At 43.9% G+C, this 23996-nt stretch overlaps 1 protein-coding gene across 4 annotated transcripts in view; it reads right to left on the bottom strand.

Moving 5' to 3' along the window:
• The window catches only part of PRDM16 (PR/SET domain 16), a 286505-nt gene that overhangs the window by 162721 nt on the left and 99788 nt on the right, over nucleotides 1-23996 (bottom strand). For 3 of the 4 annotated variants that reach the window (XM_079325960.1, XM_079325959.1, XM_079325961.1), the window contains exon 2: nucleotides 20739-21088. The exons of the other annotated variant lie outside the window; for it this stretch is intronic. In XM_079325960.1, coding sequence (XP_079182086.1) covers nucleotides 20739-21088 — 350 coding nt within the window. The remainder of the gene's footprint in view (nucleotides 1-20738; nucleotides 21089-23996) is intronic. 4 annotated transcript variants of the gene reach the window in all.

The following is a 23996-nucleotide window of genomic DNA, read 5'->3' on the forward strand; positions in this document are numbered from 1 at the left end:
CTAAAAGCTGGCTTTGTCTCATTTGTATTTTTTTTTTTTTACTAGGCAGTGTTTGGGCTATAGACACGGATAATTCTGCATCTTGAATGCTTTGCACCAAATTGCCACATCAGCACTAAATACCTCCACTTAATTTTTCATTTGGACCCGATGAAACATTTTTTCCCATGGAAGGAAAAGTCTGGTCTTTGTGATCGTGGCACTGCCAGCCCAAGTTACAGTAAAGGTTAATCACAAACAAGAGACAAGTAAAGTAGACAAAGAGCATCATACACTTCACTTTTCAATGGATGTTTTCATAAATGTATGAATAATTTAAATTATCATTGCCGAGTATTTATTCGAGTGTTTCAGGGGAAAAAAATGCCTCCTCTTTTTTTTTTTTTTTTTTTTTTTCCTCTCCTTGATTCTTTTCATTTCTGTCTCATCTCTTTTATGTGCTGCATCGGCTGTTTTCTTGCCATCTGAATCAGTTTTTTGGAACAATGGGATGTATGAGGGCTGAGGGGGCAGTGGAAGAATACAGCCCTTGTTGTACACTCTGTGACTTGACATTGATTAATGAGGGTGCGGACATGGGCAGAATTTGATAGAGAGAGAAGGGGAAATTGGAGGACCTGAGGGCACCAGAAGGAGGAGGGCAAGGAGATGACAGAGAGGACCAGAAGGGTGGCAGTGACTGCACAGCGAGTGGCGGAAGTCTCCCCTCCCAGGGCCATGCACAGCCAAAAATCTGCCACGGGGGAGAGACCCTTCCATGACAGGAGTGTCCCCTCACAGTGACAGGGAGCATCTCACACCTCTGCAGGTTTATCCTACACACCAACATAACTCTTCTTCATGGCAACATTTGCCCCAAAAATGCTGTTAGAAACACCTTTCTCTCTTCTTCCCCTCATTCCTCAGTCTCCACCTTGCTGGTTTAACTCCAAAATCTGAACACACAGAGGTTACAACTTTCCCAAAAGCCTAAAAACCCTGTGCTGAAACAACCCTGAGATCCAAACCTTGTGGATGCAGGGGAGGGATGGATTGGTAGCACTTTGGAGAGAGAAAAGTCTGCTAAATCCTGTTCTTGCAGTTGGACATCAGAATATGTCAGAATATGTGTGAATATTTCAGAAGAAGTGATGCTGGTCAGAAAAGAGTTTGCACACTGATAAACCAAAGAACTTTCAGAAAAGTTGTAAGTTTAATGTGGTTCTTAACTGACTTTTTTAAAAACCCACCTTGTCCCTTCAGAAGTAGAGGCCCCAAATGAGCTTAATCAGTTGGTGAAGTTGTAGAAGAGCAGGGTGCTCCTTGCTGGGTGGTTCAGGTTTAATGAAGCCACCAGGTTCTCTTTACTTGTATTAAACAAAAAAAAAAAGTTTGCTGTAAAATAGAAAAACTCAGAAAGAAGAACAGTAACAAGTGACTGCAATCCTTTGGGATCCAGTTCCTGAAGTAACCCAGAAAAAGATGGACAGAAACTTTTTACAAGAACATGTAGTGACAGGACAAGAGGGGATGGCTTCAAACTGACAGAGAGCGATTTTGGATTAGAGATGAGGAAGAAAATCTTCCCTGTGAGGATGGTGAGGTGCTGGAACAGGGAGGTGGTGCTGCCCCATCCCAGTGTCCCAGGCCAGGCTGGACAGGGCTTGGATCACCCTGGGATAGTGGAAGGTGTCCCTGAACATGGCAGGGATGGAAGGAAATTAATTTTAATGTCCCTTCCAACCATTCTGGGTCTTTCCCACCCTGTGCCAGAACTGGCTGTGGGTCTTCCCTGCTGCTGGTTTGCTGAGCTCTGGGACACACAAGTTGAGCCAGATTTCCATTTCCAGCACGTGGGGCACAGGTTGTGGGTTTGCTGCTGCTGGTCCTTCAAGGTGCACCTGAATAGTTCTGAACCAGGAGCTCTTGGGTCCTGCCCTCTGCAGAGAAAGATCAAAGCTGCTGGCTCAGACATGTCCCCAAAGTGCTCAAAAGCCACCTGAGAGCTTCACACTGCCCTGTGTGAGGTGTCAGGAGCAGGGGAACCAGCACAGCTGCTCTGGCAGGGAATTCCAGCACCTTTGGTACCCAGTACAGACAGAACCTGGGGTACAGTTTGGAATTACTGCTATTAAAAACATCTCTAATCCTCCTGGCCAGAAATCTTTACAAACCCCACTTTTGATGAAACCTGGAAACAAAGCTGCACTTTCAGAAATGTCAACCACAAGGAGAGAGAGAGAATCCACCCAAACCAGCCTGTTCTCAGACTCAAATTCAAATTGTTTTGCCTCTCTGCAGCGCCCCAGATAAATTCGATATCTGCCAGCCCACGGACTGTTCATGTGCTAATCCCACTCAGACCCTCATTCAGGGCTGGTCTCTTTTGCATAAAACATTAAATGTTGGTTTGAGGGGACAGTTGTCCCTACCCCCTGTGTGGGATCTCTCCCCAGCAGCCTCTGGCCACTCCAACCCTGTCTCATTTTCCCAGAGTGAAAGATCCTGGGTCTGCTGTGTGTGAATATAAAAGGAACACAGAAAAGTCTCACTGATGAGCACAGAATCTGCTCCCTGTCTCCCCTCTGCCCTGACCACCACCAGCTTTAATTCCTCACCCAAAGAGCACCACGAAAATCCTGCTCCTGGCTTAGGTGCACACAACCTGTTTGGGATTTCTGGGTGCAGAGGCAAAAGCAGAGCCCTGTCCCCCAACATCTGGCTGAGAACGAGGTCTCAGAGTTTTTCTCTGAGCAGAATCTTCCAGCCTTCCCCTTTCTCCCTCCTCTTTGCATCCAAGACAAGTGGCCCAGTGATCACCTGCAATGGCAGCCCCAGAGGGTGACCTGAGCCCTAGAGCTACTGCTGGAACAAATGAGAGAGCTTAACTAGAGCAAGACTGGCATAAAAAGGAAAGGGGAAAAAAGAGAGGAACAAAGATTCCGTCCAATTTGCTCTTTTGGGCATTGTAAAAACTGGCCTGTTTCCCAGTATATCACTCTGCCATTGAATAAGGTCAATTGCAGAGCAGTTCTTCAGTCATCCTGATGGGTTTTCATGAGAAAGTGAATGGAGTGCAAATTAGCCAAAGTCGTCACAAGCTTTTTTACTGTCACTCCAAGCCTGACAGTCCAAAGGAAAATGAGGATTAATAAATCTAACGAACTTTCTCCATTATCCAAGCCAGGTTAGGAAACTATTTATTGTCTCTCTTTTTCTGTGTTTCATCCATTTCGCCTACTGTGGTGAAGCATTTGGAGAAGAAAGGAACAACAGGCGCACGCACACACACGCTCACACACACCCCCAGAGCTCAGCCCCTCCAGAGCCCAGCACAGCCATGGCCACAGCACAAAATAAAGGCACTGCCAGCAAGAAAATCCAGTTTTTAAAATAGCTCTGCCCCTCACACACCCTGGCAGATGAATCCTCGTCATGGCTCGTTCCCGTTAATTAATATGTGCTGGGAGTGTTGAAGGTAAATGTTTTATGGGAGGAAGAGGTGCTGCTAGTAAAGCTTTAAAGTTACTTTTTTTTGAGGGCAGAAAATAAGTTTCAAGTGAAAGGATTAGTTTCAAGTGAAAGGAAAAGTTTCAAGTGAAAGGAAAAGTTTTTTTTGATGTTTATATCCACGTGTGAAGTGGATTTTAGTGCAGGTTCGGTAATTTTGTTTTTTTCAGTAGCTACTGAATGGACACTTTCCTAATTTATAAAAAAATAATTTGTACTTGAGTAGCTTCTAAAACTTGCTTAACTTAGAGAACTGCCTGAAGCATTGACAGAGAACAGGAGGTCACACAGAAGGGATGCAAAGGCCCCTAGGAAGCTTTTAGGTTTTTTGGGTTGGATGTTTAAGTCTGTGTGTCTATTTATGCAGATATTTATGGATTTAAATCAGGATAATGAAAATCTGTCCAAGTTCACAGCTGGACAACACGTTACCCATGTAACTCCTATACACAGCAACTCCTACATAATTTTCCTTCAACATTCCCAAAGTCTTTAAAAACTTTCCTGAACAAGGCCTTGTGCTGCCTGAAAATAAATGTTTGAGCTGACAGAATTCTTGTTTTTAGAACCACTTGCAGTAAAACAGGTGGAGAAAAGGAGACAAAGGGATCAGTCCCTTGCTCCTGTCTTTGGGAATAAATGCCTGAGAGGAAACCAGATCGAATTCCAAGTTTCTACTGTAATTTCAGCTAAAAGTGATCAAACCTTCATTTTCTGAAGTTTGGGAATACAGTAATGGTGGGAGAAAGCAAAATATACAGTGCACAAAATTTGGCACCTGGGTGCTCATTAAAATCCCCTGATATTGTGAACGAGGACAAAGATGGTGAGGGAACATTGAAGTGCTGACACAAAACCAACCATGGCTTTTTAAAACTAAAATGCTGAACTTCAACACTGGCTACAGACAAAAATTATCCCATTTCCCTTTTTCTTTCCAGTAACCATGAAAACTTATTTCAAATTGTGCTTCATATTGGTGCTGACAGTAAGTTATTCTTCTCCCAGCAAAATCTCCTAAACTTTCTTCATTAATAACAAGGAAAAAGTTCAATAGATAAAACATAAAGTTTAATTCTGAAAGTTATTAAAAAAAAAAAAGCTTTAATTTCTTCCATCTTTCTTTGACACATTAAAAATCATAGCAAAAAAAATTCATTAAATACCTGTTTGGTATTTAATCCTTGTGGCTGCAGTGGGTGATAAGCCAACTCCAAGAGATTGTTTCAACACTTTGTTTTCATCTTTTTTTTTTTTTTTTTTTTGGAGACACTCACCAGGATAAATTCCACCTGAGGAAACTCGTGCTCCTGCCTGAGTAACCGAAGTCAAATTGTTGAGCATTCAGAGCAATCTGGGCTTTGTTGAGATTTCCCTTCTCCTGCTTTTACAGTCACATGTCATTCCATTTAATAAGAGAGAAAACTTTCCTGACCAGCTAAATTAGGCCATTTGAGACGTTAAGGAAAACACACATACCCTGAAGTAAAGGTAAAATTATGCTGCAATCATCAAATCAGCCTTCTCTTCTTTATCCCATCTGTAAATTCTCCTTGGGAAAGCTGGAGCTCCACGAGCACAGCCCTACCTGCCTGCCACTGCAATTGCTGGTATTTTAATCTCATCAAAGAATTGGAGTTTTTCTTCCTGCTGTTTTGACTTTGCTGTCTCTTAGCCCTGTCACATTCACTAGTTTTGAATAAGTGCAGAACTTGCATTTACAGAATTTGCAATCTGCGAGATTGTTTAAGTGATTTATCAAATACTTTGATTGAACACTTATTGCTGCCCCAGTTCTGAATCTCATTTCCATTGACTGGGCTTGACATAAGCCTTGGAGAGAACACAGGAACGAGTCCAGGCTCTGGCAGGTACAGCACAAAGGGAAAAAAGTTCCACCTCCAGCCCCAGCACTTCTGGAATTACACCCTGATAAAAATCTGTGCTCTCTTTTCCTTACTAAACATTTTATGTCTGAGAAAAGCACAGTCAGATGGACTTTTATCTTATTGGTGATGCAGCACAACAGATCTGGAAGTTGCTTCAGAAAACACAGAGCATCCCCCAGGGTTCTAAACTGGAAAATTTGGATTTTCTCCCAGTGGAGACGAAGGGCCCAGACCTTTGGCAGGCTCTGCTCAGCCACAACCACATCCCTTCAATCCAAGCTGAAATCACTTTGCACTCACAGACAACACTCAGAGTAGAGAAAGGATGTAAGGTCTGAAATACCTAAAAAATTGAAAAAAATTGTGATTTTTTTTTTTTTTTTTGTTTTGCCATCAGATGGATGATGCACCTTTGAGGGATTCTAAGCAAATTTGGGGCAAATAGATTTGAAGGCTTACTGGGAAAATACCCAAAGGGATGCAGCAAAACTCTTCTAAATTAGAACTCAATGCACCCCAGACAGAAATTGGAAGGCTCAAGGCCTTCTGCTCCATGGAGCCATTTCAATTTAACTCTTTGTGCATTAAATCCATGCAATTCCCCCTTTTTTTTTTTTTTTTTTCTTTTCTTTTTTTTTTTTTTTTTTTTTTTTGTGTAGAACAAACACAATCTCCAAGACCACGTGCTGCCTGCCACATCCCATTCCATGGGAGAACCACTTAGGAACAAAACTTAGCCACGATTAAAAGCACAGGAGGGCTGCAATAAATCACAAATAACACCAGGAGCCAGGGTGGATTCCAGGCACAGAGGGGATCAGGTACAGTGCTCACTGTGAGCAAGAAGCAGAAGGAAGGAAGAGGATTTCAGAGAAACCAGAGATTAAATGAAATGGTTCTGAGGCTTTCTGGCTAAATCTGTTGTCTTGGCATTTTCAATGCTTCCTCCAAACTCATGTGGGATAATGCACTCCCAAAAAGTAGCTCTAGGTATGCACATTCTTAAAATCAACCACTCAACACGCATCCAAATAAAAGTGAGCTTTCCTCCCCATTTTCCCCAAGAAAGGAAGCTCAGAGCCCTTTTATGCATTGTGAATGGCCCACCTAATTTAGACTGAATTATACCCTAACCTTCATTTCCCCTTTACTTCTTTGCTCCATTCAGCAGTTTCTGACTTCAGCTAATTCACTAACAATCCCAGCTGGTCCTTCCCAGCTCCCAGTTCTTTAGCACATTGTCCAAGGAAACTATGTGCTCCCATCTACACTGGTATTCCACTCTCCAATTAACCTACTGCTGAGAGGCTTTACCCCTTTCCACCATCCATTCCTCTGCACAGACATTGATTTTTTTTCTTTTTAACCTTTTCCTTCTTGAATTAAAGTGCAGGAGATCCCTTCCAGGTGAGAAGGTGTTAAATTTATTTGCTGGAGGTTACTCAGGAAGACACAACCCAGGATGGGGGTGAGAGAAAGAAAAAAAAAAAAACCTTCTTGATCCCCAGCTCTTTTCAAAGCTGAGTGTTAAGGCACAGATGTTTAAGGTAGAAGTAAACAAATAACAAAAGAATTTCCACACTTGCTCAGTGACAGGCGTGTGCTTGTTCTGAGCACTGAACCCTGGCAGAGGAGGCAGCTCAGCCAGAGGTGGGGCTGGGATTGGATCCACACACACACTGGAGGCAGGGGCACACGTTTGTGTTCTCATTCTTCAGAAATAATCAGTCGATTTTTTTTAATCACATAGTTTTTTAATTTAAAAAAAATATAGAAAAATTTTATAAAAAAATTTATCAATTTTTTGCCACGCTTTGGTGGAGCAGAGGGAAGGTCTGTGAGCCTGGAGGGCTCCTCACTGTGAGAGTTTTGCTGTGTCTGCAGGAGAAAAGATTATCTTATACATAAATATATATTTATAGGTATAAAACTTTAGTTTTGTCTGATCATTTGGGTGCCTGATCACGTCACATTTTGCACAAATAGAACAAACCAGCCAGAAACTGTTCTGCCATTTTGGGATAAAGCCAAGGCTTCAACATCTTGGAGCTCCTTAGTTTTACACCCAGAATTGCCACAGCAATAATGTTAATGCTTAAAAATGTTAATAAATCTCTCTGGATTCAGACTGGAGCTTTGTCTCTCTTTCAGTGAGACCTGCACATCACCCCTGCTGATAAAAGTGTTCCCCTCTTCACCTAAACTCTTATGGTGATCCCAAAATCTCCTTCCTTATGTAGATTAAAACCACATTTTGGAAGACTTGAACTTCCATGTTTGCTTCCTGAAATCCATTGAAATTTCCCTCTCTCCCACCATGCCATGCACCTTCTTCCTGGGTAAATTGCCCAGATCTCATCATTGACAAGATCCCAGGTAAAACAAAGGGAGAAATGTAATTAGTGGCTATTAAACACCCAGCTCCCCCAATCCCTCCTTCTCTTGTAGATTTGCTTAGAAGCAAGTGAGCATAACAACAGCCCCCTGCTCAGAAAGTGGGGCTGGGAATCAGGCAGTGAGAAAGTCAATATGGAGCAGTGTGTCCATTTGTTTTGATTTATCTCACTAACTTCAATTGACAGTTAATTCATCAGAGGAGGAAAATGCCAGTCTAGTGAAAACACAACTCGTGAAGGAGAGAGAACTGAGTGGAAAACACAGAGTGTGGATAATACAGGTAATAAATTAAAGGATACAGTATCAGTATTTTATCATTCCCATTCTGGATTTGCTATATCCCGACTCTTGCCAATTACAATTTATAGTGAGCAGTAAATTTACACTGATTTATTTCACACACACACACACACCCTTTACAAAATGAGGTGACTTTGGAAAACAGGAAAAGACAGAGAAAGGAGTCACTTGGGCTAAAATTCCTAAATCTGAAATTTCCAGCAGGAGCTACAAACCTTTGTAACAAATCACAGGAGATGAGAATTTACACAGAGAACGTTGGCTTGGATCTAAAATCCACAAAAAATATTGAAGGGTTGAAAAATGGGATTTGCAGCAGTGACACCAGTGCAGGGGTGGGGATGCACTGGGAGCCTCACATCTCTCTGTGGGCTGATCCCTCACCCTGGGACATCTCCAGGTATTCCCTGGTTCATCCCTTGGAGTTATCTGTACTCACCCAGCAATATTTCATTTCTCCCTGCTCAGGGGATTTTTGCCTTCAATGCTCCTCTCTCCCAAGGGATGTTTTTTAGGTTGCCTGACCTTAGGACAACATCAGTGACAATAAAAGCTGGAGATGGGATTTGGGGGGGCTGTGAGAGCCTGGCCCAGTCCCACTGTGTTCATCTCACACTCCCTCAGGTGAGAGACAGACAGAACATCCCTGCTGGGATGGATGGATGGATGGATGGATGGATGGATGGATGGATGGATGGATGGATGGATGGATGGATGGATGGATGGATGGATGAGTTTATTTCACTTACACCTTCCCCATCCTCTCTGAACCTCCTGATCTCCTGTGGTCTGGAATTCACCTCTCACTACAAAAAGCAGAACTTGCTTGTATTTCATTTAAATACTTTTCCCAGTAGTTTCATCAAATGCTTCTGTACAAGGATCCTGTTTGTTCTTAGACAACAATCCCAGTTTGAAGATTGGACACAACTTGGATTATTTTCCCTGCACATTCTACATTAACTGACCTGGTGTTTATTTGAATGGAAGTTTAGCTGTGATCTTTTTGGCCCATTCACTGAGTTTTGCAGGGTTCCTGAGCATTTTGGGCACCATCCCTGATTCTGAACTTCCATCTGAGAAGTTCTTCCACTCAGCAGCAAACCCCAATTTCTGCTCCAAAGAACACAGACAGCTCAACAAGGAGCTGAATTTCCTGCCTTTTTTTTTTTTCCCCTTAAATCACCTTCTATGCTTATTAAACCCCAAGCACAGCTGCAGGGGACTAGGAGAAATTAAACTTCTTTCTGTCCATTTCCCACAAAACTGGACAAGAGCCAAAAACAATCTCTCCTGGCTGAAGCATCTGCATTTTGCTTCCACAACTCTCCAGAAAGGCACCACCTCCATCTCCCTGCCATGCTGCTGAAATTCATTCTGGAGATGATGAAACCACTTAGGAATAGCAAAAAATCCTTCATTTCTGAGGGTGTGTCCATAAATCAGGGTTTGGGACAATGTTTAAGAGATGAGCTGCCCCCATTTTTGGTTTCAGCAGGAATAAACTTGGTGCAAGTTACCAACAGTGCAGCACTTTTGAACTGTTAAACTAAAAAAGGGATTAAACACAACATCCAAAAAAAAGATTGTATCAACCCTGAAAATCCTACACCTTCCATATTACTGACTAAAGGATGCAAAGGCACAAATATGGGGCAGGACACAGGAGAGGGAAAGGAATCACAGCCTGAGCTTTCACCCAAATGCCTAAATTAAATCACAAGCCTTGCAAAGGTTTAGAGAGGTCTGGATATTTCTGTTATGTTCACCAGGCACTGCACTGGGGGGGTTGTTGCTCAGAAAGGGAAACACCAATTATTGCAGTAGGATTTATTGGTGTGTGTGGTCCCATAGGCCCAGATGCTGTTCAATGAATGGGGTGAACTCCTTAAAATATCTAAAAATCAGGTGTACTGTTCTATTATATAGGTACACGATTTTATACTATACAGGTATAACTCCTTAAAATACCTTAATACCTTGAAATCATCCCAAAACGTTGATCTTTTATCTGCAGCCATTTTTGAACAGTTGTGGTTGATGTTCAGCATCACCTGGCAGAGCAGCACCCATTCCACAAGCTGCTCCCACAGCACATTTTCACCTCCTGCTGCCACACCCCACCTGCAGCTCCACCTTCCTTGCTGAAACACTCCAAAGTGTTCTGATACACCAAAAATCCAAATAAAATGCTAGAGGAGCTCTGCTTGTTTTAGATGGGGGTGTTTCTGATCCCTGGGTTCACTGGGCTCAGCTATTCCACCAGGATTGCACCAGGAATCTCCACCAGGATTTTACCAAAAATCTCCACCAGGATTTCACCAGAAATCTCCACCAGGATTTTACCAGAAATCTCCACCAGAAATCTTCACCAGGATTCCACCAGGAATCTCCACCAGGATTTTACCAGAAATCTTCACCAGAAATTTCCACCAGAAATCTCCACCAGAAATCTCCACCAGGATTTCACCAGGAGTCTCCACCAGGATTCCCACCTGGGTGGTTCCCACCCTGCCAGAGGTCACAAGGCACCACCCCAGCCCCAGAAATAACCAAAATCCCTGGGGCTGCACCGAATTCTCCCCCTGAAAAAAAATTTTTAGTCCCTCCAAGGAGTGAAACACAATGACCTGAGTTTGATGGATAAGGATTTCCCCCACTGAGCTGAGCAGGATGTGATTTAGCACTAAAGTTTCCAAGTTGTCAAATAACCTTTTCCTTCATTACATAAAAGATGAAGGAAGCTAAAAGATGCAAGCAGGAAAACAGACTCTGGTGTTTTATGGTGTTTAGGGGTGGGATTATCCAGTCCCACTAAAGCTGCTAGGAAATTCACCCCAACTACAGCTGACAACTCTCCCCTCCTTCAGGAGATAAATATTTATTCCCCTCCTCACAGCAATTCCTTTGCACTGTGGCTGTTGTCATCTACAGGAGAATCATGGGTTTCCTGTTGGGATCTTTGACACCTGTCAAGTTCAATTAAAAAAAAAAAATTCCCCTCTTGCAGCATTAAAATCACACTCACAAGAAAAGTTCCCTGCTCTGCTGCACCAAAACACTTTGGATGTAACTCAGTTTTAAAAACTTGCTTTGAATCAATAAATTGGGTGTAAATTTGCCTTGTTAAGAGTTCTGAAGAAGCTGAGCCTGTGATGAGGAAAGGAGAGGGGACACTGCTCTACTCTCTGCTCTAAGGCAGGGGGTTTATCCAGCTCCTCACATCACTCTTCTTTTCCAAACATTTGGCTGTGGAGGTTCCCCCTCCTCCCCTTCCCTTGCTCCAAGTTGAAGGCAGTTCAGCACTTACGGTCATTTACAGCTTACATCCCAGCAAATCCAGAAGGTGTCTGATGAAAAAGAGGGACTAGCCAAGCATCTTAATCCCCCTGTTCATTCATGCTCTCTGTAATGTTCTTTCAGGCCTCTGCTGAGAGACTAGGCTGAAATGAAGGCTGATAAATTAGTCTGGAGGGAAACAAGGCAGATTCTGCTTGTAAAAGGTCATTCCAACTTTGTTCTGGGTGAGGGTTTATCTTGACTGCAGCTGCGACAGACAATGGCCGGGGCCTAAACGGCAGAAATCCAAGCTCTGCTCACAAAATTACTGTGCTGATAAGGGAGAATGGGCTTCAGGGAGATCTAAATGGGAAAAGGGAGGTGGGGGACAAGGGAGATGTAGGTGTTTGTGAGCAGGATTGAGGGGGATGGCACAATGAGATGTGCGATTAAAGCAGGGCCGAAAGGGAAGGAGCTGGGCAGAGCCAAAGGGAGGAAAAAGCCCTTTTGGTGCTGAGGGAAAGGTGTCAGTGCTGCAGGGGCACAGAGGGGCTGGAGCTGGCCCAGGCAGGCTGGAAAACACCCCAAACACAGAGGTGGCTCTGCAGGGTCAGGCTGCCCTGCTCAGGGTCTGGGGATTGCTCCCAGCACACACAAGGATTTATTTCTTCATCAGCACCTGGCCAGGAGCAGCCAAAATAACCCCACCAAGGAGAGTGCAGGAGCAGGACAGGGGTGAGAGAACTCCTCAGTGGAAAACTGCTTTCTTTAATATTTTTTGGTGCCTTTCTGGGCAAACAGAGTAAATGATAGCGAGTTGTGAGGAGCCACCCTCCAGTCTGCAGTTCTGAGGAGTCCCCTGAGAGATGCCTGTCCTTCATGGAACCTGCACATCCCCAGCAGTGCAGACACACCAAGGGGCACTGCCCACTGTCACCTCTCTGGAACTCCATTCCAGCTCCACTCAGGCTGACACCCTGCCTCCAGCCTGGGATCCAGCACAGGATGGGCATGGAGCCACTGGAGAGAGTCCACAGGAGGCTCCAGGATGAGCAGAGGGATGCTGAGACAGAGCTGGGATTGTCCAGCCTGGAGAACAGAAGGTGGCCTAACTGTGCTTTCCAGCACCCTGGAGAGAGTGACAAAAAAAGATGGAGAAAAACCATTTACAAGGGCCTGGAGTGCCAGGATGAGGGGGAATGGCTTCAAACTGAGAAAGAGAAGGGTTAAATTAGAGATTAGGGAAAAAATCCTCCCTGTGAGGGTGGGGAAGGTGCCCAGAGCAGCTGTGGCTGCCCCTGGATCCCTAAAAGTGTCTAAGGGCAGGTTGGACACTGGGGACAACCTGGGACAGTGGAAGGTGTCCCTGCCATGGCAGGGGTGGAATGAGCTGGGTTTTAATGTCCCTTCTAACCCTTCCTAGGATTCCATGGTTTTCTTGTCTGTTTGCTTTGAGGACAGAGGGGACCAGGAAATCAGGAGAGCTGCACAAGCCAGTCAAGGTGGAGATTTTACAGGGATGCCCCATAAAGCAGCTGGTGACAACTGCAGAAAGGGAGCCCATGGCTGGGAATGACTCTTCCAAAGACATCCCCGTGCTCTGGAAATACTCTTCCCACCCCAATTCCCCTCCTTGGCTGACCCCAGACCCTCCTCCTGCAGCCCTGGTTCTTCCATTCATGTTGGTAAAAATGACTCACACTCAGCTTCACACCTTTCCTGGACAAGCAGCCCTTGTTCTGCAGAGCTGAGCTCTCTCAGAACCAGGCGGGTCCCAGTTTGCTCAGCTCCCAGAACTCTGCTGGGATGGAAAAAGGAATAATGGACACACAGAAAAAAAGGAATAATGAGCACACAGAAAGAGGAAAGGGTGAATAATTAAGAGATGTGTTAGCAAGTGAAGAACCAAGCCCACTCCTTCAGAAAAAGCAATAGACCCAACCCTTCATTTCCATCCCTAAATACAAAAAAAACTCCCTGGCATTTCCAGAGCCAGACAAGAAGCAACTGAAGTGCCAAAATGTGTGAATCCCAAAATCCCAAACAAAGTTAGTCCTGCTGTATTTCCCAGCTCTCCAGATCTGTGGTGCTGCTCTGTGTTTGCCATGGGAAGAGAAGGACGGTGCCAAATTATGCAGAGAATGTGATTTTACTCTTTAAAATTAATCAACACAACGTTTTACTTGGGAAAAATTCGCTGTTGGAACTTCTTGCATGGCACAGATTGAGGTAAAGAGATTGAATTTAGAACTTTCAGACTTGAGGGTGGACCAGGAGCTCAGCTGGGGTTTGCTGAGCACATCCCTGGATCCCTCATTGCCCAAATCCCACATGCACATCTCTGAGCAGTGAGGAGCATGAATTCCCAAAAAACCATCTGAGTGCTTCATACAGCAGCCTGAAAACCCCAAAATGAGTGATTTTGCCTCGCTCCCACCTTCCCAAGCTGCCTCTCAGACAGCCCATGTATATTTATGATTTCTCTTATTGATAATTTCCTTTACAAAAACCCCCCTGTGTTCCAGGCTCCAGCAGCCAGGATTTGCTGGTAGAGGACAAAACCCAGGTTGGGTTTCTCTGCAGGTTAAAATTCCAGAGGAAGAAGCAGTGCCCTGACTTCTACAGGGCTTTTGACAATGGGGGAAAAAAAAGCTATTTTTCAAACCGCTGTGGTCACCACTGAGCTGTTCATGGGATTTTTATTCTTTCTCCTTTTTGAACGTGTGGCTGATAAAATATTGCTTCAGGAGCTGGTATTCAGGGATGGCTCTCGAAGACGAAAGGAAAATATTTATTTCCTTTTTCTGCTTGTGAATCAGAATGTTCTATTTAAAGAAAGTGCCCTCTGCCGGATTGCTCATGAGTTATTACCCCTTATGGAAATAAAGGAGAAATATCAGGAGGTATTCTTAGTCATTCCCTTCCCCTGTCTCTTCTTTTTTTCCTTTAATTCCTTATATACCCATGTTTTAGTCAATGCCTAAGATAGAGCAACTTATCTTGGCATTCTTGGGCCTAAAAAAGGCTTTACTCTCTTAACCCTGGCACTGAAGCATTTGGGGAAATGTCAAAAAAACTGGACAAATTTCAGTCATTTCCCTTGGATGCCATAAGGGGCATTTTTCACTTTTATCCAGGGTCGAATTTATTAAATTAAACCCCCCCAAAAGGTGGAGCTGTTGACAATGGGGTTTCTCCTGATTCCATCAGCTTCTTCCTCTCCATCCTTGCTCCTCCTGACATGGTTTTAATTCCAGCCATAGGAAACAGCCCCACAATTGCCAGCACCTGGATCTGAGCCTTCCCCTTCCTTGTGGTGGTCCCCTGACACCAGAACAAAGCCCAGATCCTGCAGGGAAAATAAAAATATTGTCCCAGAGCTGCTCCCTGGGAAGGATTTTTTGAGCATGTACAAAGCTGAGCAACCTCGTTGGCCCAAAAATTTCATTAAAAAATTTAAATATTTTGAAAAATTAAAATTAATAAAATAAAAATTAAATCTCCATAATATTTAGAGGCCAGGGACTTATTCTTCTACCTTGAGATTTTTTTTTTTTCACTTAAATGCTGAGTTTTGGTCCAAAGCAAAAGTTTCTCTGTAATTTTATATATCCATGTGCATAAAATTATATTAGAGGATGCTCTTAACAACTATGAAAGGCAGTGCCAGGGTGCTCTGATATTCTGTTTCCTTCATGAACCTGCAGAATATTTCATTTTCAGAGTGATTCCAGCCTGGCAGGTGTGGGAAATGGGGAAGGAGCTTTGCATGGCAGATGTTTGTTGTGCAGGTGGCACACTCAGAATTCCTCAGAGATTTTCTGCAGGAGAAGAAGTGAGGGATGGAAAACAACAATTCAGGAGCTCCTTGTCCCTGGGGGAGAGAAGCTGCTGCAGGAACATCATTGCCCAGGCAAAGGGAAGGGCAGGGGAGGGAAAATGAATGAATCAGGGAAGGAAAAGGAGCAGGAAATGTCATCACATCCTCACAGGGCCCAGCAAGACACACTTTGGGGATTTCTTTACTCATTTAAAGGATTCCACTCCTCTCAGCATCTCTGGCAGGACAGGACAGAGAGCTCAGCATCAGCTGGATCAGTTTTAAAGGGAAATGAAGGAATTCCTGTATGAACTGAGCTGGGAAATATGACAAAACCATCTCAGTTCAAGCTGTGCTTAGAGGTTCCTTCCTATTTTTATGTTTTGAAGATAATTTTAAAATATATTTTAATTTTGAAGATATTTTTCATATTTAGATTTTGAAGATATTTAACTGTTTTTAATATTTATTGCATTCAAGGAAATGCAGTAAAATTCTCCTCCCAGCTTTTAAGGCCAGTCACGTAAAGTAAATTTCCCTTGGCACTTTGGAGTATTTCTAGAAAGCAGAGAAAATAAAAAAAATTATTTTTCCTGCTAAAAATTTAAATTTTGCAGGAACAGGGAGGTTGGACCTCTGTGAGTCAGTGACACTTTAAATTCTATTCAAAACCAACAATTTTCCTTGCCCAGACATGGAGCCAGGACTCTGCTGCATCCTCAGCTGCTGGCTCCGATTTTTCCTCCAGTTATTTTATTATTTATTTTCTTTTATTATTATTTATTTTATTCTATTCCCTGTTCTTCCATGGGACAGGCTCTGCTTTCCCCCCCAAATAGGAAATGAAAGCACTTATTTATTTTTCCTATGTAAAGGAGCAGCCTGGCTCTGACACTTCAGCTGAGAGAAGTCTTTGTGCTTCAGCAAATAACCTCTCTTAAAATACAAATTAAAATATAAATTCAAGCAAACTGCATTTATCAGTGAAGCAAAACCAGCTAAAATCATAACTGCTTCCACATCTCCTACAACCCAGGTGCTAAATTTCCCCCCAGGATGAGATTCTCATTCTTCTCTCAATTAGGAAAATTAACAGCGCCGTGATAAATGCCATTATTTATCCAAAGCAATCGAAATCATGATGTAATTATTTTATTTTCATTTTCCTCGGGTCCCAGAGGCCATAAAGCACAAGCACACTGTGATTTATTCAGGGTGCTGTGCTCAGTGTCAGTGAGCAGGGGGGGAGTGGGAGCAGCAGAAATTCAACCAGTGAGCTCCCAGTTTAGTCAAAGCCTGACAATAAATTTCCTGTGATGAAGGGCAAGAACTTTTTCTGCCAAAGGCAGAAGCACTGTTCAAATTAAGGAGCTGATGATCCCTAAAAAAAAAACAAAAAAAAAATCCCCAGGTTTTCAGAGTTTGGGGACTGAGGTGTGCACAAAAGTGGGATTATCAAGATTATAAACTACAGAAAATGAACTGAGAAATATGAATAGAGAACTGGATGGGTGTGAAGAACAGGTACCATTCCTGAAGTAAATTCCTAAGATGAGAGGCAAATCAAATGGAATAATTCTAATTGGCCATAACAAGGAGTTCTGTGGAAGTCTTACACCAGCATTTAGCCCACGAGTCACTGCATGACAAAACTACAAATTCCAGAGAAATACTGACCAAAAAAACCAATGTTAAACTCAATAATCACAGGGCTCTTAGGTGGGATCGTGTCTTTCAAGCCACACACACACACAAAAATAATAATAATAATAATAAAAAATGGTGAAATGGCACCATCAGCACAGGGTGAGGGAATGAGGGAAAGCACCCAACAGGTGCCACTGAACCAGCCCTGGGAGGGGCTGGGGGCCAGCAGTGACACCTCTGATTTATTTCTGTGTGAATCACTCGCTGCCATCCCCTGTCCAAAAAGCCCTTGAACGATAGGTGTGGCTTAATTCAAAGAATATTTTTTAAAACATATCCCACAAAGCAAAGCAGGAGGGCAGATATGGGGCTGGGCTGCAGATAAGGCAGGACACGTGTTCAAACCATCACCAGCCAGCCCTCCCCTCTGCCTGGAAGGAAAAAACACCTGCAATAAAGATAATTCTGTGTCTTTTTTCAAAGTATGGCAGATCAAACGCAGCATTCTGCATTCCCATGGATGTTCTGGGCTGTTAATGAGGGAAGATGAAAGTTTCAAGTCTGGAGTGAGGAGTTGAGATGGAAACAGGGTTGGCCCTGCCTCCAAACACAAACTGAATTTCCTGAGGATTTCAAGGTACAATTCACTGCTCTGTTTCATTTTCATTTTCACTAATCTGCCCTTACTGGACTTCGAAAAGAGAAAGTTCTTTCTGCAGTGGTAATACTTGGGCAGAAGAGAAAAATCCATTCTTACATCAAATGACACATTTTCCAACCCCCAAAATGTTGTTTAATTTTTTTTTTTAATGCAGAAATCAGAAGGAACAGATATTAATTATGAAGCACATTCTGAATGACAACAAAATCAGCATTTTCTAGCAGAACTGAGAGGGTGCTGAGGAATGGCCACTTTGCAGCCAATTCCACTCCCAGTGAGCTCCCAGTTCAGTCAAAGCCTGACAAGAAATTTCCTGTGATGAAGGGCAAGAACTTTTTCTGCCAAAGGCAGAAGCACTGTTCAAATTAAGGAGCTGATGGTCCCTAAAAAAACAAAACAAAACAAAACAAAACAAAACAAAACAAAACAAAACAAAACAAAAAAAAGCCCCCCAGGTTTTCAGAGTTTGGGGACTGAGGTGTGCACAAAAGTGGGATTATCAAGATTATAAACTACAGAAAATGAACTGAGAAATATGAATAGAGAACTGGATGGGTGTGAAGAACAGGTACCATTCCTGAAGTAAATTCCTAAAATGAGAGGCAATTCAAATGGAATAATTATAATTGGCCATAACAAGGAGTTCTGTGGAAGTCTTACACCACCATTCAGCCCACAAGTCACTGCATGACAAAACTACAAATTCCAGAGAAATACTGACCAAAAAAACAATGTTAAACTGCAGAAATCTCTGATTTGTTGAATTTATCACCACTGAAAGAAACAGCACATGGAAGCAAAAGCCAACAAGTTACTGGGTGACAAAAAATTCCTGCAGACACATCCCAAATTACCATATCCCAAATTGCCATCAGGTAGAGCTGCCTAGAACATCTCAGGGCTTTTCCAACCTTCCACCCCAAGGGAAGGGCTCAGAGTTTATTCCATAAATTCCTGCCCAGCACACAAAGGGATTTGTGGATGTTGCTCCCCAGTGAAATCCTGAAGTCACTGAGTGGAACAGATCCCTGAAAAGTCCTTAAACACTCTGGGAAACTAGGAAAATTCAAGAGGTGCCTGCAAGGACCAGCAGAGTGTTTGAGGACAACTGGGAGGACAAATCCCTTTCCCTGAGTGTGAAATGTCCCTGCCACAGCAGGGGACAAAGCAACTGCTGGAATGGGAGAAGTGCCCCAGAGAGGAAAAGTTGAGTTTGCTCAATTACACTACAAAAACAAATTGTATCACAAAGTCAACGGGAATTGATAAATCCAGCTCCTATCAGAGCAGTGGGGATGTGAGGAACCTTTCTGAAAACCATGAGTGCAAATAGCAACTTTTATCAGAATTATGAAACACAAGGACAACGTTTTGCCAAGGTCATAGAAAAAAAGGTTTCACTGTTTGACTTCTGCCAGCCAGTGAGGGTTGCACTTTGGCCCTAAAAATCAACCTTAAAACAAAATAACTAACAAAAATCCAAATTGAAACAACAAATGCCACCTATCAATAACTAGGTAAGAAAAACAGGATTCATCTTTCACATTGCAGCCTACAAATAATTAATATGGCACATTCCTAGAGGAAAATTATCCTTATTTTCAGAGACACTTGGAAGTGATCAATACAGTCTTCAGGAATCTTGAGCTCCTCACACCTGAACCAGACCATCAATTGCCAGTAAAATAAAAGGGATTTTTCCCCCCAGCCCCCTCCCCTTTTGATACTCATACAGCAATACCCATCCAATATTCTGCCATGATATTCACAATAGAAGCCAACACCAAGAGGAATTTCTGAGAAATGTCATTGAAGGGGAGAGAGGGGATCAAAACTCAGCTGAATTCTCCTCATTTCCCTGCACTAGGATAGAAGGAAAAGGAAACTCTCCACTCAGTCTTTCAACCAAACTCTGCTTTTAGCTCTTCAGACACTTCCTACTACAGAGCAACAAAACACAATTGAGTTTCATTCTTAAAACAGGTTTTTGGTGTTTCCTGCACTTCAGACACGTTGAAAAAGTAAACAAAACAAAAACATCTGGACCTGCTTCTCTGGGCTTCACCAGGTCTCACTGCTCACTGATTTTTGACTTCACAATCAAGAGTGCAAATATAATCACAGACAATTTAAACTGTTAGTGCTTCAGCCTGGTCTTTCTGACCTCAGTTTCTAAGAAAACAGGGTTCTGTCATTGCACTGGTGCCTTTGCCTGGGAAAACTTGACAGTTCCAGCCCTCAGTTGCTTCCCACCCTGTAAATCCTCCAGGATTTTGTGAACCAGTTCACCCCAGCAGTGGCTGATGGAGAAAATGGGAAAAGTCACTGCTTCACCCAGGGAAAAATGAGGGAAAATTCAGCCCCCACTTTTTTGGGATAGGTCTCACCTCTCCTACAGCAAAATCCTGCCAGGAAACCTCTCTGCACCCACTGCCCCAGACACAGCCTCATGCTCAGGACAAGGGCCAGCAGCTCCCATGGCAGCAGGGGAAGGAATGTTGGGGTGGGCACTGGGATAGAGAGAATTATACATTGGATAATGGACACTGGGATGGGATTGTGAGCACAGAGCAGAAATCCCAGATTTCTTCACTGTTAATTGATATTTCAGGATAATTATGGATCTAGGTACTTTCTAATCAAGAATATAGGAGCAGAAGAGGCTAAGATGATTTCTGGGACAAGCCCAGAAAAGCAGGGAGGAAGATAAGATGGGAGCTGTGGGACAGAGCTTTTTCCTGCTGAAGGCTGGGATTTGTCCAGCTCTTGGGGAAAAATGACTTTCACATTTCTCCATCTTTGCTGCAGCACAAGAACTCGAGAACACGGGGGCTGTTAATGGGTACATGCTATTTTCCCCTGCCCAGTTAATAATGCCTGCACTGCTGACACGGGCTGGGAGTCAAAGGTAACAGCCCCAACCACCAAACATGATGCAATTAATCCCCTTCCCTCCACACGACAACTCCCGAACACCATTTGGAAATGACAAGCACTTGATGAAGTGACCCGACATCATTCAAAAGCCGACTCCAAAACGGTGCTCCAGCACTTTTTGTGGGCCAGGAAGTGAACTTTAAAGGGATTTCTGCTGATTTTTTAAATCCTGCAGGTAATGGGGGTGGAAAGTTACTCGGGGAAACGCGGCATCAGCAAAGTCACCACCTCTGTCCCCAGGCCACCAGCTCCAGTCCAGCTCCACAAACACTTGGCAGAGAAGACAAAGGAATGTGGTGCCCACATTCCACACGCTTACCTCCCATCCAAAGTTTGTTTCCTTTAATGTGCTCCTCTGCACTGCCATATAGGGTCCAAATCTTTCCCCAACTTCAATCTTCTTTTTGGCCCAAATCCCTAGCCCTGCCCCTGGGATCGAAGATTCTCTGAGTTCAAAATCTGGTGGGATTGGAATGTCATCAGGAATGTAGACGGGAGCTTCATAGGGTGAGCCCTCCTTGGGAGTGAAGTCCTCACTGGTGGGGAAGGGTGACGGAGGTCCCACAGGGATGGGGGACATTATACTGTCCTCAGTTTCCTCCTCTGCGCTTTCTCCAGCAAGGAGATCGGGGTCGGTCTCGTACATATTATTTACAATCTCGCTGTCACCTAAAAGGGGAAACAGCAGAACAAAACACACTGAGATACTCACGTGAACATTGGTTAATCTCTGCCTGGGACAAAGTTTTGCACATTTCTAAAGGATAAAAACTTCCCTCGAGGAGCTGAGGTAAGGGCAGTGCTGGTGGGGTGTTGTGGAAATGGGGGGAGGCTCATTGCAGCCTTCTCTGATCTATGGGGTCAGGGCTCCTCTGATGTTTGCACTTCAGTTTTGGAAAGAGGGGAGAAAACACAGAAGAGGTGGTTGAGTTTCTCTCTAGACACTTCTTGCTTTAACTGGCTCGGTGTGTTTTGTAAAGAGGGGAAAAAAAGGAGCCAGAAATAAATTTGGGTAAAATCCAATCCTGGTGTTTGGAGTTCCTGCTCAGTGTGTCCCACACCAGCAGCTGTGGCTGTGAGCTCCCAGCTCAGCCATGCACCCCTGCAGGTGTAACAGAACATCCCTGCTCTATGATCACCAAATCCTGGAGTGGTTTGGGTTGGAAGGGGCCTTAAAACCATCCAGTGCCACCCCTGTCGTGGCAGGGACACCTTCCACTATCCCAGGTTGTTCCCAGCCCTGTCCAGCCTGGCCTTGGACACTTCCAGGGATCCAGGGGCAGCCACAGCTGCTCTGGGCATCCTCACAGGGAACAATTCCTTGCTAATCTCTAATCCAGCCCTTCTCCCTGTCATTTTGAAGCCTTGTCCTCGTGTGAAAACCCTGGACACACAGAGGGCAATAAAGTTTGGGGAATTTTCCAAGTGGAATCAATTTCTAAGCAAGGCCATTCACGTAATGAAAACGGAGCTTTCTCATCCAAAAAGCAAAAAAAGGGCGGTGGTGGGTGAACAAAACACAGAAAGGGAAAAGAAAAACACAATTTGTCACCCAGCAGAAGTAGCTGGAGTATTCTGGGAGCAGGTTTGCCACGAGGCAGCAGGGGCAGCTCCCAGCACGGTGACAAACCCAACAAGTGCCACTTTGTGGGTGCTCCCATGGGCCCCACTCATGCCTGAGCCCTGATGTCACTGGGGGAGCAGCACCCCACCAAAATCACTCTTTTCACTGGCTCCCAGCTCGCTGCCATCAGGGAAGAATAGCTGGAAAAGCACGGCTCGACTCGAGGTATTTATAATTCATCTCTTCGCTAACCTCAGAATGCACCTTCTGTCTGCAAGACACATCTCCCCCTCTTTTTCTCTTTTTCTTTTTTTTTTTTTATGCCTAATAAAGATTTTCCTGAGTTCATGCCTAAGAAACCTGGTGGCAGACTCGACTAAAGAGGAGGATTTTGATTCCTCTGCCAACATTTTATTCGCTCAAGCTTTTGGAGAACAGGGAGCTGCCTGCTGCAGTTGACATGGGTTTCCTCTGCTAGAAAGTGCAGCCCTCCCTACCCAAACATGTCACCAGAACCAAGCTTTCATGAACATGAGATACTCCATCATCCTGAAAATATTTGTGGTTGCAGTAAATGTTTTCTCACCCGGTATTAGCAAGTCAAATTATTTTCTGCTCTATGATTAGCCTCTTTTGCACTTAAGGAACAGGAATTCCAACTGAGTTGAAGAGCAAAACTGGATTTATTGGAGCACGACCTGTGAAAATTTCCAGAGGGTATGAGTAAAGTATAAAGATACCTTACTACTGAACACTGTTAATTTAATTTCTTATATGGGAAAAGCGGGGCAGTTCTGATTAAATTTTAATTAACAGTGTAGCTGATCCTTCATGTGACCTCATATTTGAAGAGGAATCATCAAAAGATAGATAAATGTGTATTTTCAGTTGTTAAATGACCAGGTGGTATCAACAGGCACCAAATAACAACTTCAGGTGATACCAGGTGGATTTCACAGAATCCCAGAATCACTGAGGTTGGAAAAGACCTCCAGGGTCATTAAATCCAAGCTGTGACTGATCCCCACCTTGTCCCCAGCCCAGGGCACTGAGTGTCACCTCCAGCCCTTCCTTGGGCACCTCCAGGGATGGTGACACCAGCACCTCCCTGGGCAGCCCCTTCCAATCCCTGACCACCTTTTCCATGGGGAAATTCCTCCTGATGTCCAATTTGAGCCTCCTCTGGCCCAGCCTGAGGCTGTTCCTTCTCCTCCTGTCCCTGGAGCAGAGCCCAGTCCCATTGCTGCACCCTCCTGTCAGGGAATTGTGGAGAAAAAAGATCCCCCTTGAGCCTCCTTGTGAGGGAGCTGATCTTCTCCAGAGGTTGTGTTTATTCCAGGGATTTGGGGCAAATCCAACAGCTGGAGTTCAGTTTAATCATTCCACAGAATTTTCCAGATTTTCCCCACTGAGCCACTCCTCACCTACAGGGCTCCTCTTAGCTTTTCCCCCAGATATTCCACAACTGGTTAAGTTAAAAAAAAAAAAAAATAAAAAAAAAAAACGGCAGCAGAGAACATCTAGTTTTCCAGGAACAATCCCCATCTCTCCTGAGCTGCCATGGAGAGCCAGACGTGGCCACTCTGTGGTGACAACAGTGACAACCACACTGTCCCACATCTGCCCCTCTGCAGTGTCTGCCTGGGTGAAAAGCAGCACAGAAATACAACTTGACCTTATTGTTATTGTCATGAAACTAAAATTAGTGCCCCCCCAAAGCTCCCTGGTGAAATGACTGGGTAAAAAGGCTCATTGAAAGGTCGTTTCCACAGATAATCAGATATGGGCAGACGCTGAAAATCTGTGTGACACCAATGAGGGGCTGGCAACAATGGGAGGGATGGTTGAGTTGGTGGTAAGAGACCTCATGAATAATCTGTTTAGCAGCTGCAATGAAAGGAAAAGCAAGGAAATGGTGGCAGGTGAAATAATGCGTTTGGTTTTGGGGTGGGTTTGTTGTGTTTGGCTTTTAATAGGTTTATTATTATTTTTATTATCATTACTGTCATTATT

The sequence above is a fragment of the Erithacus rubecula genome (genome assembly GCF_903797595.1).
Source record: "Erithacus rubecula genome assembly, chromosome: 24".
In the NCBI taxonomy this organism is placed as follows: domain Eukaryota; kingdom Metazoa; phylum Chordata; class Aves; order Passeriformes; family Muscicapidae; genus Erithacus; species Erithacus rubecula.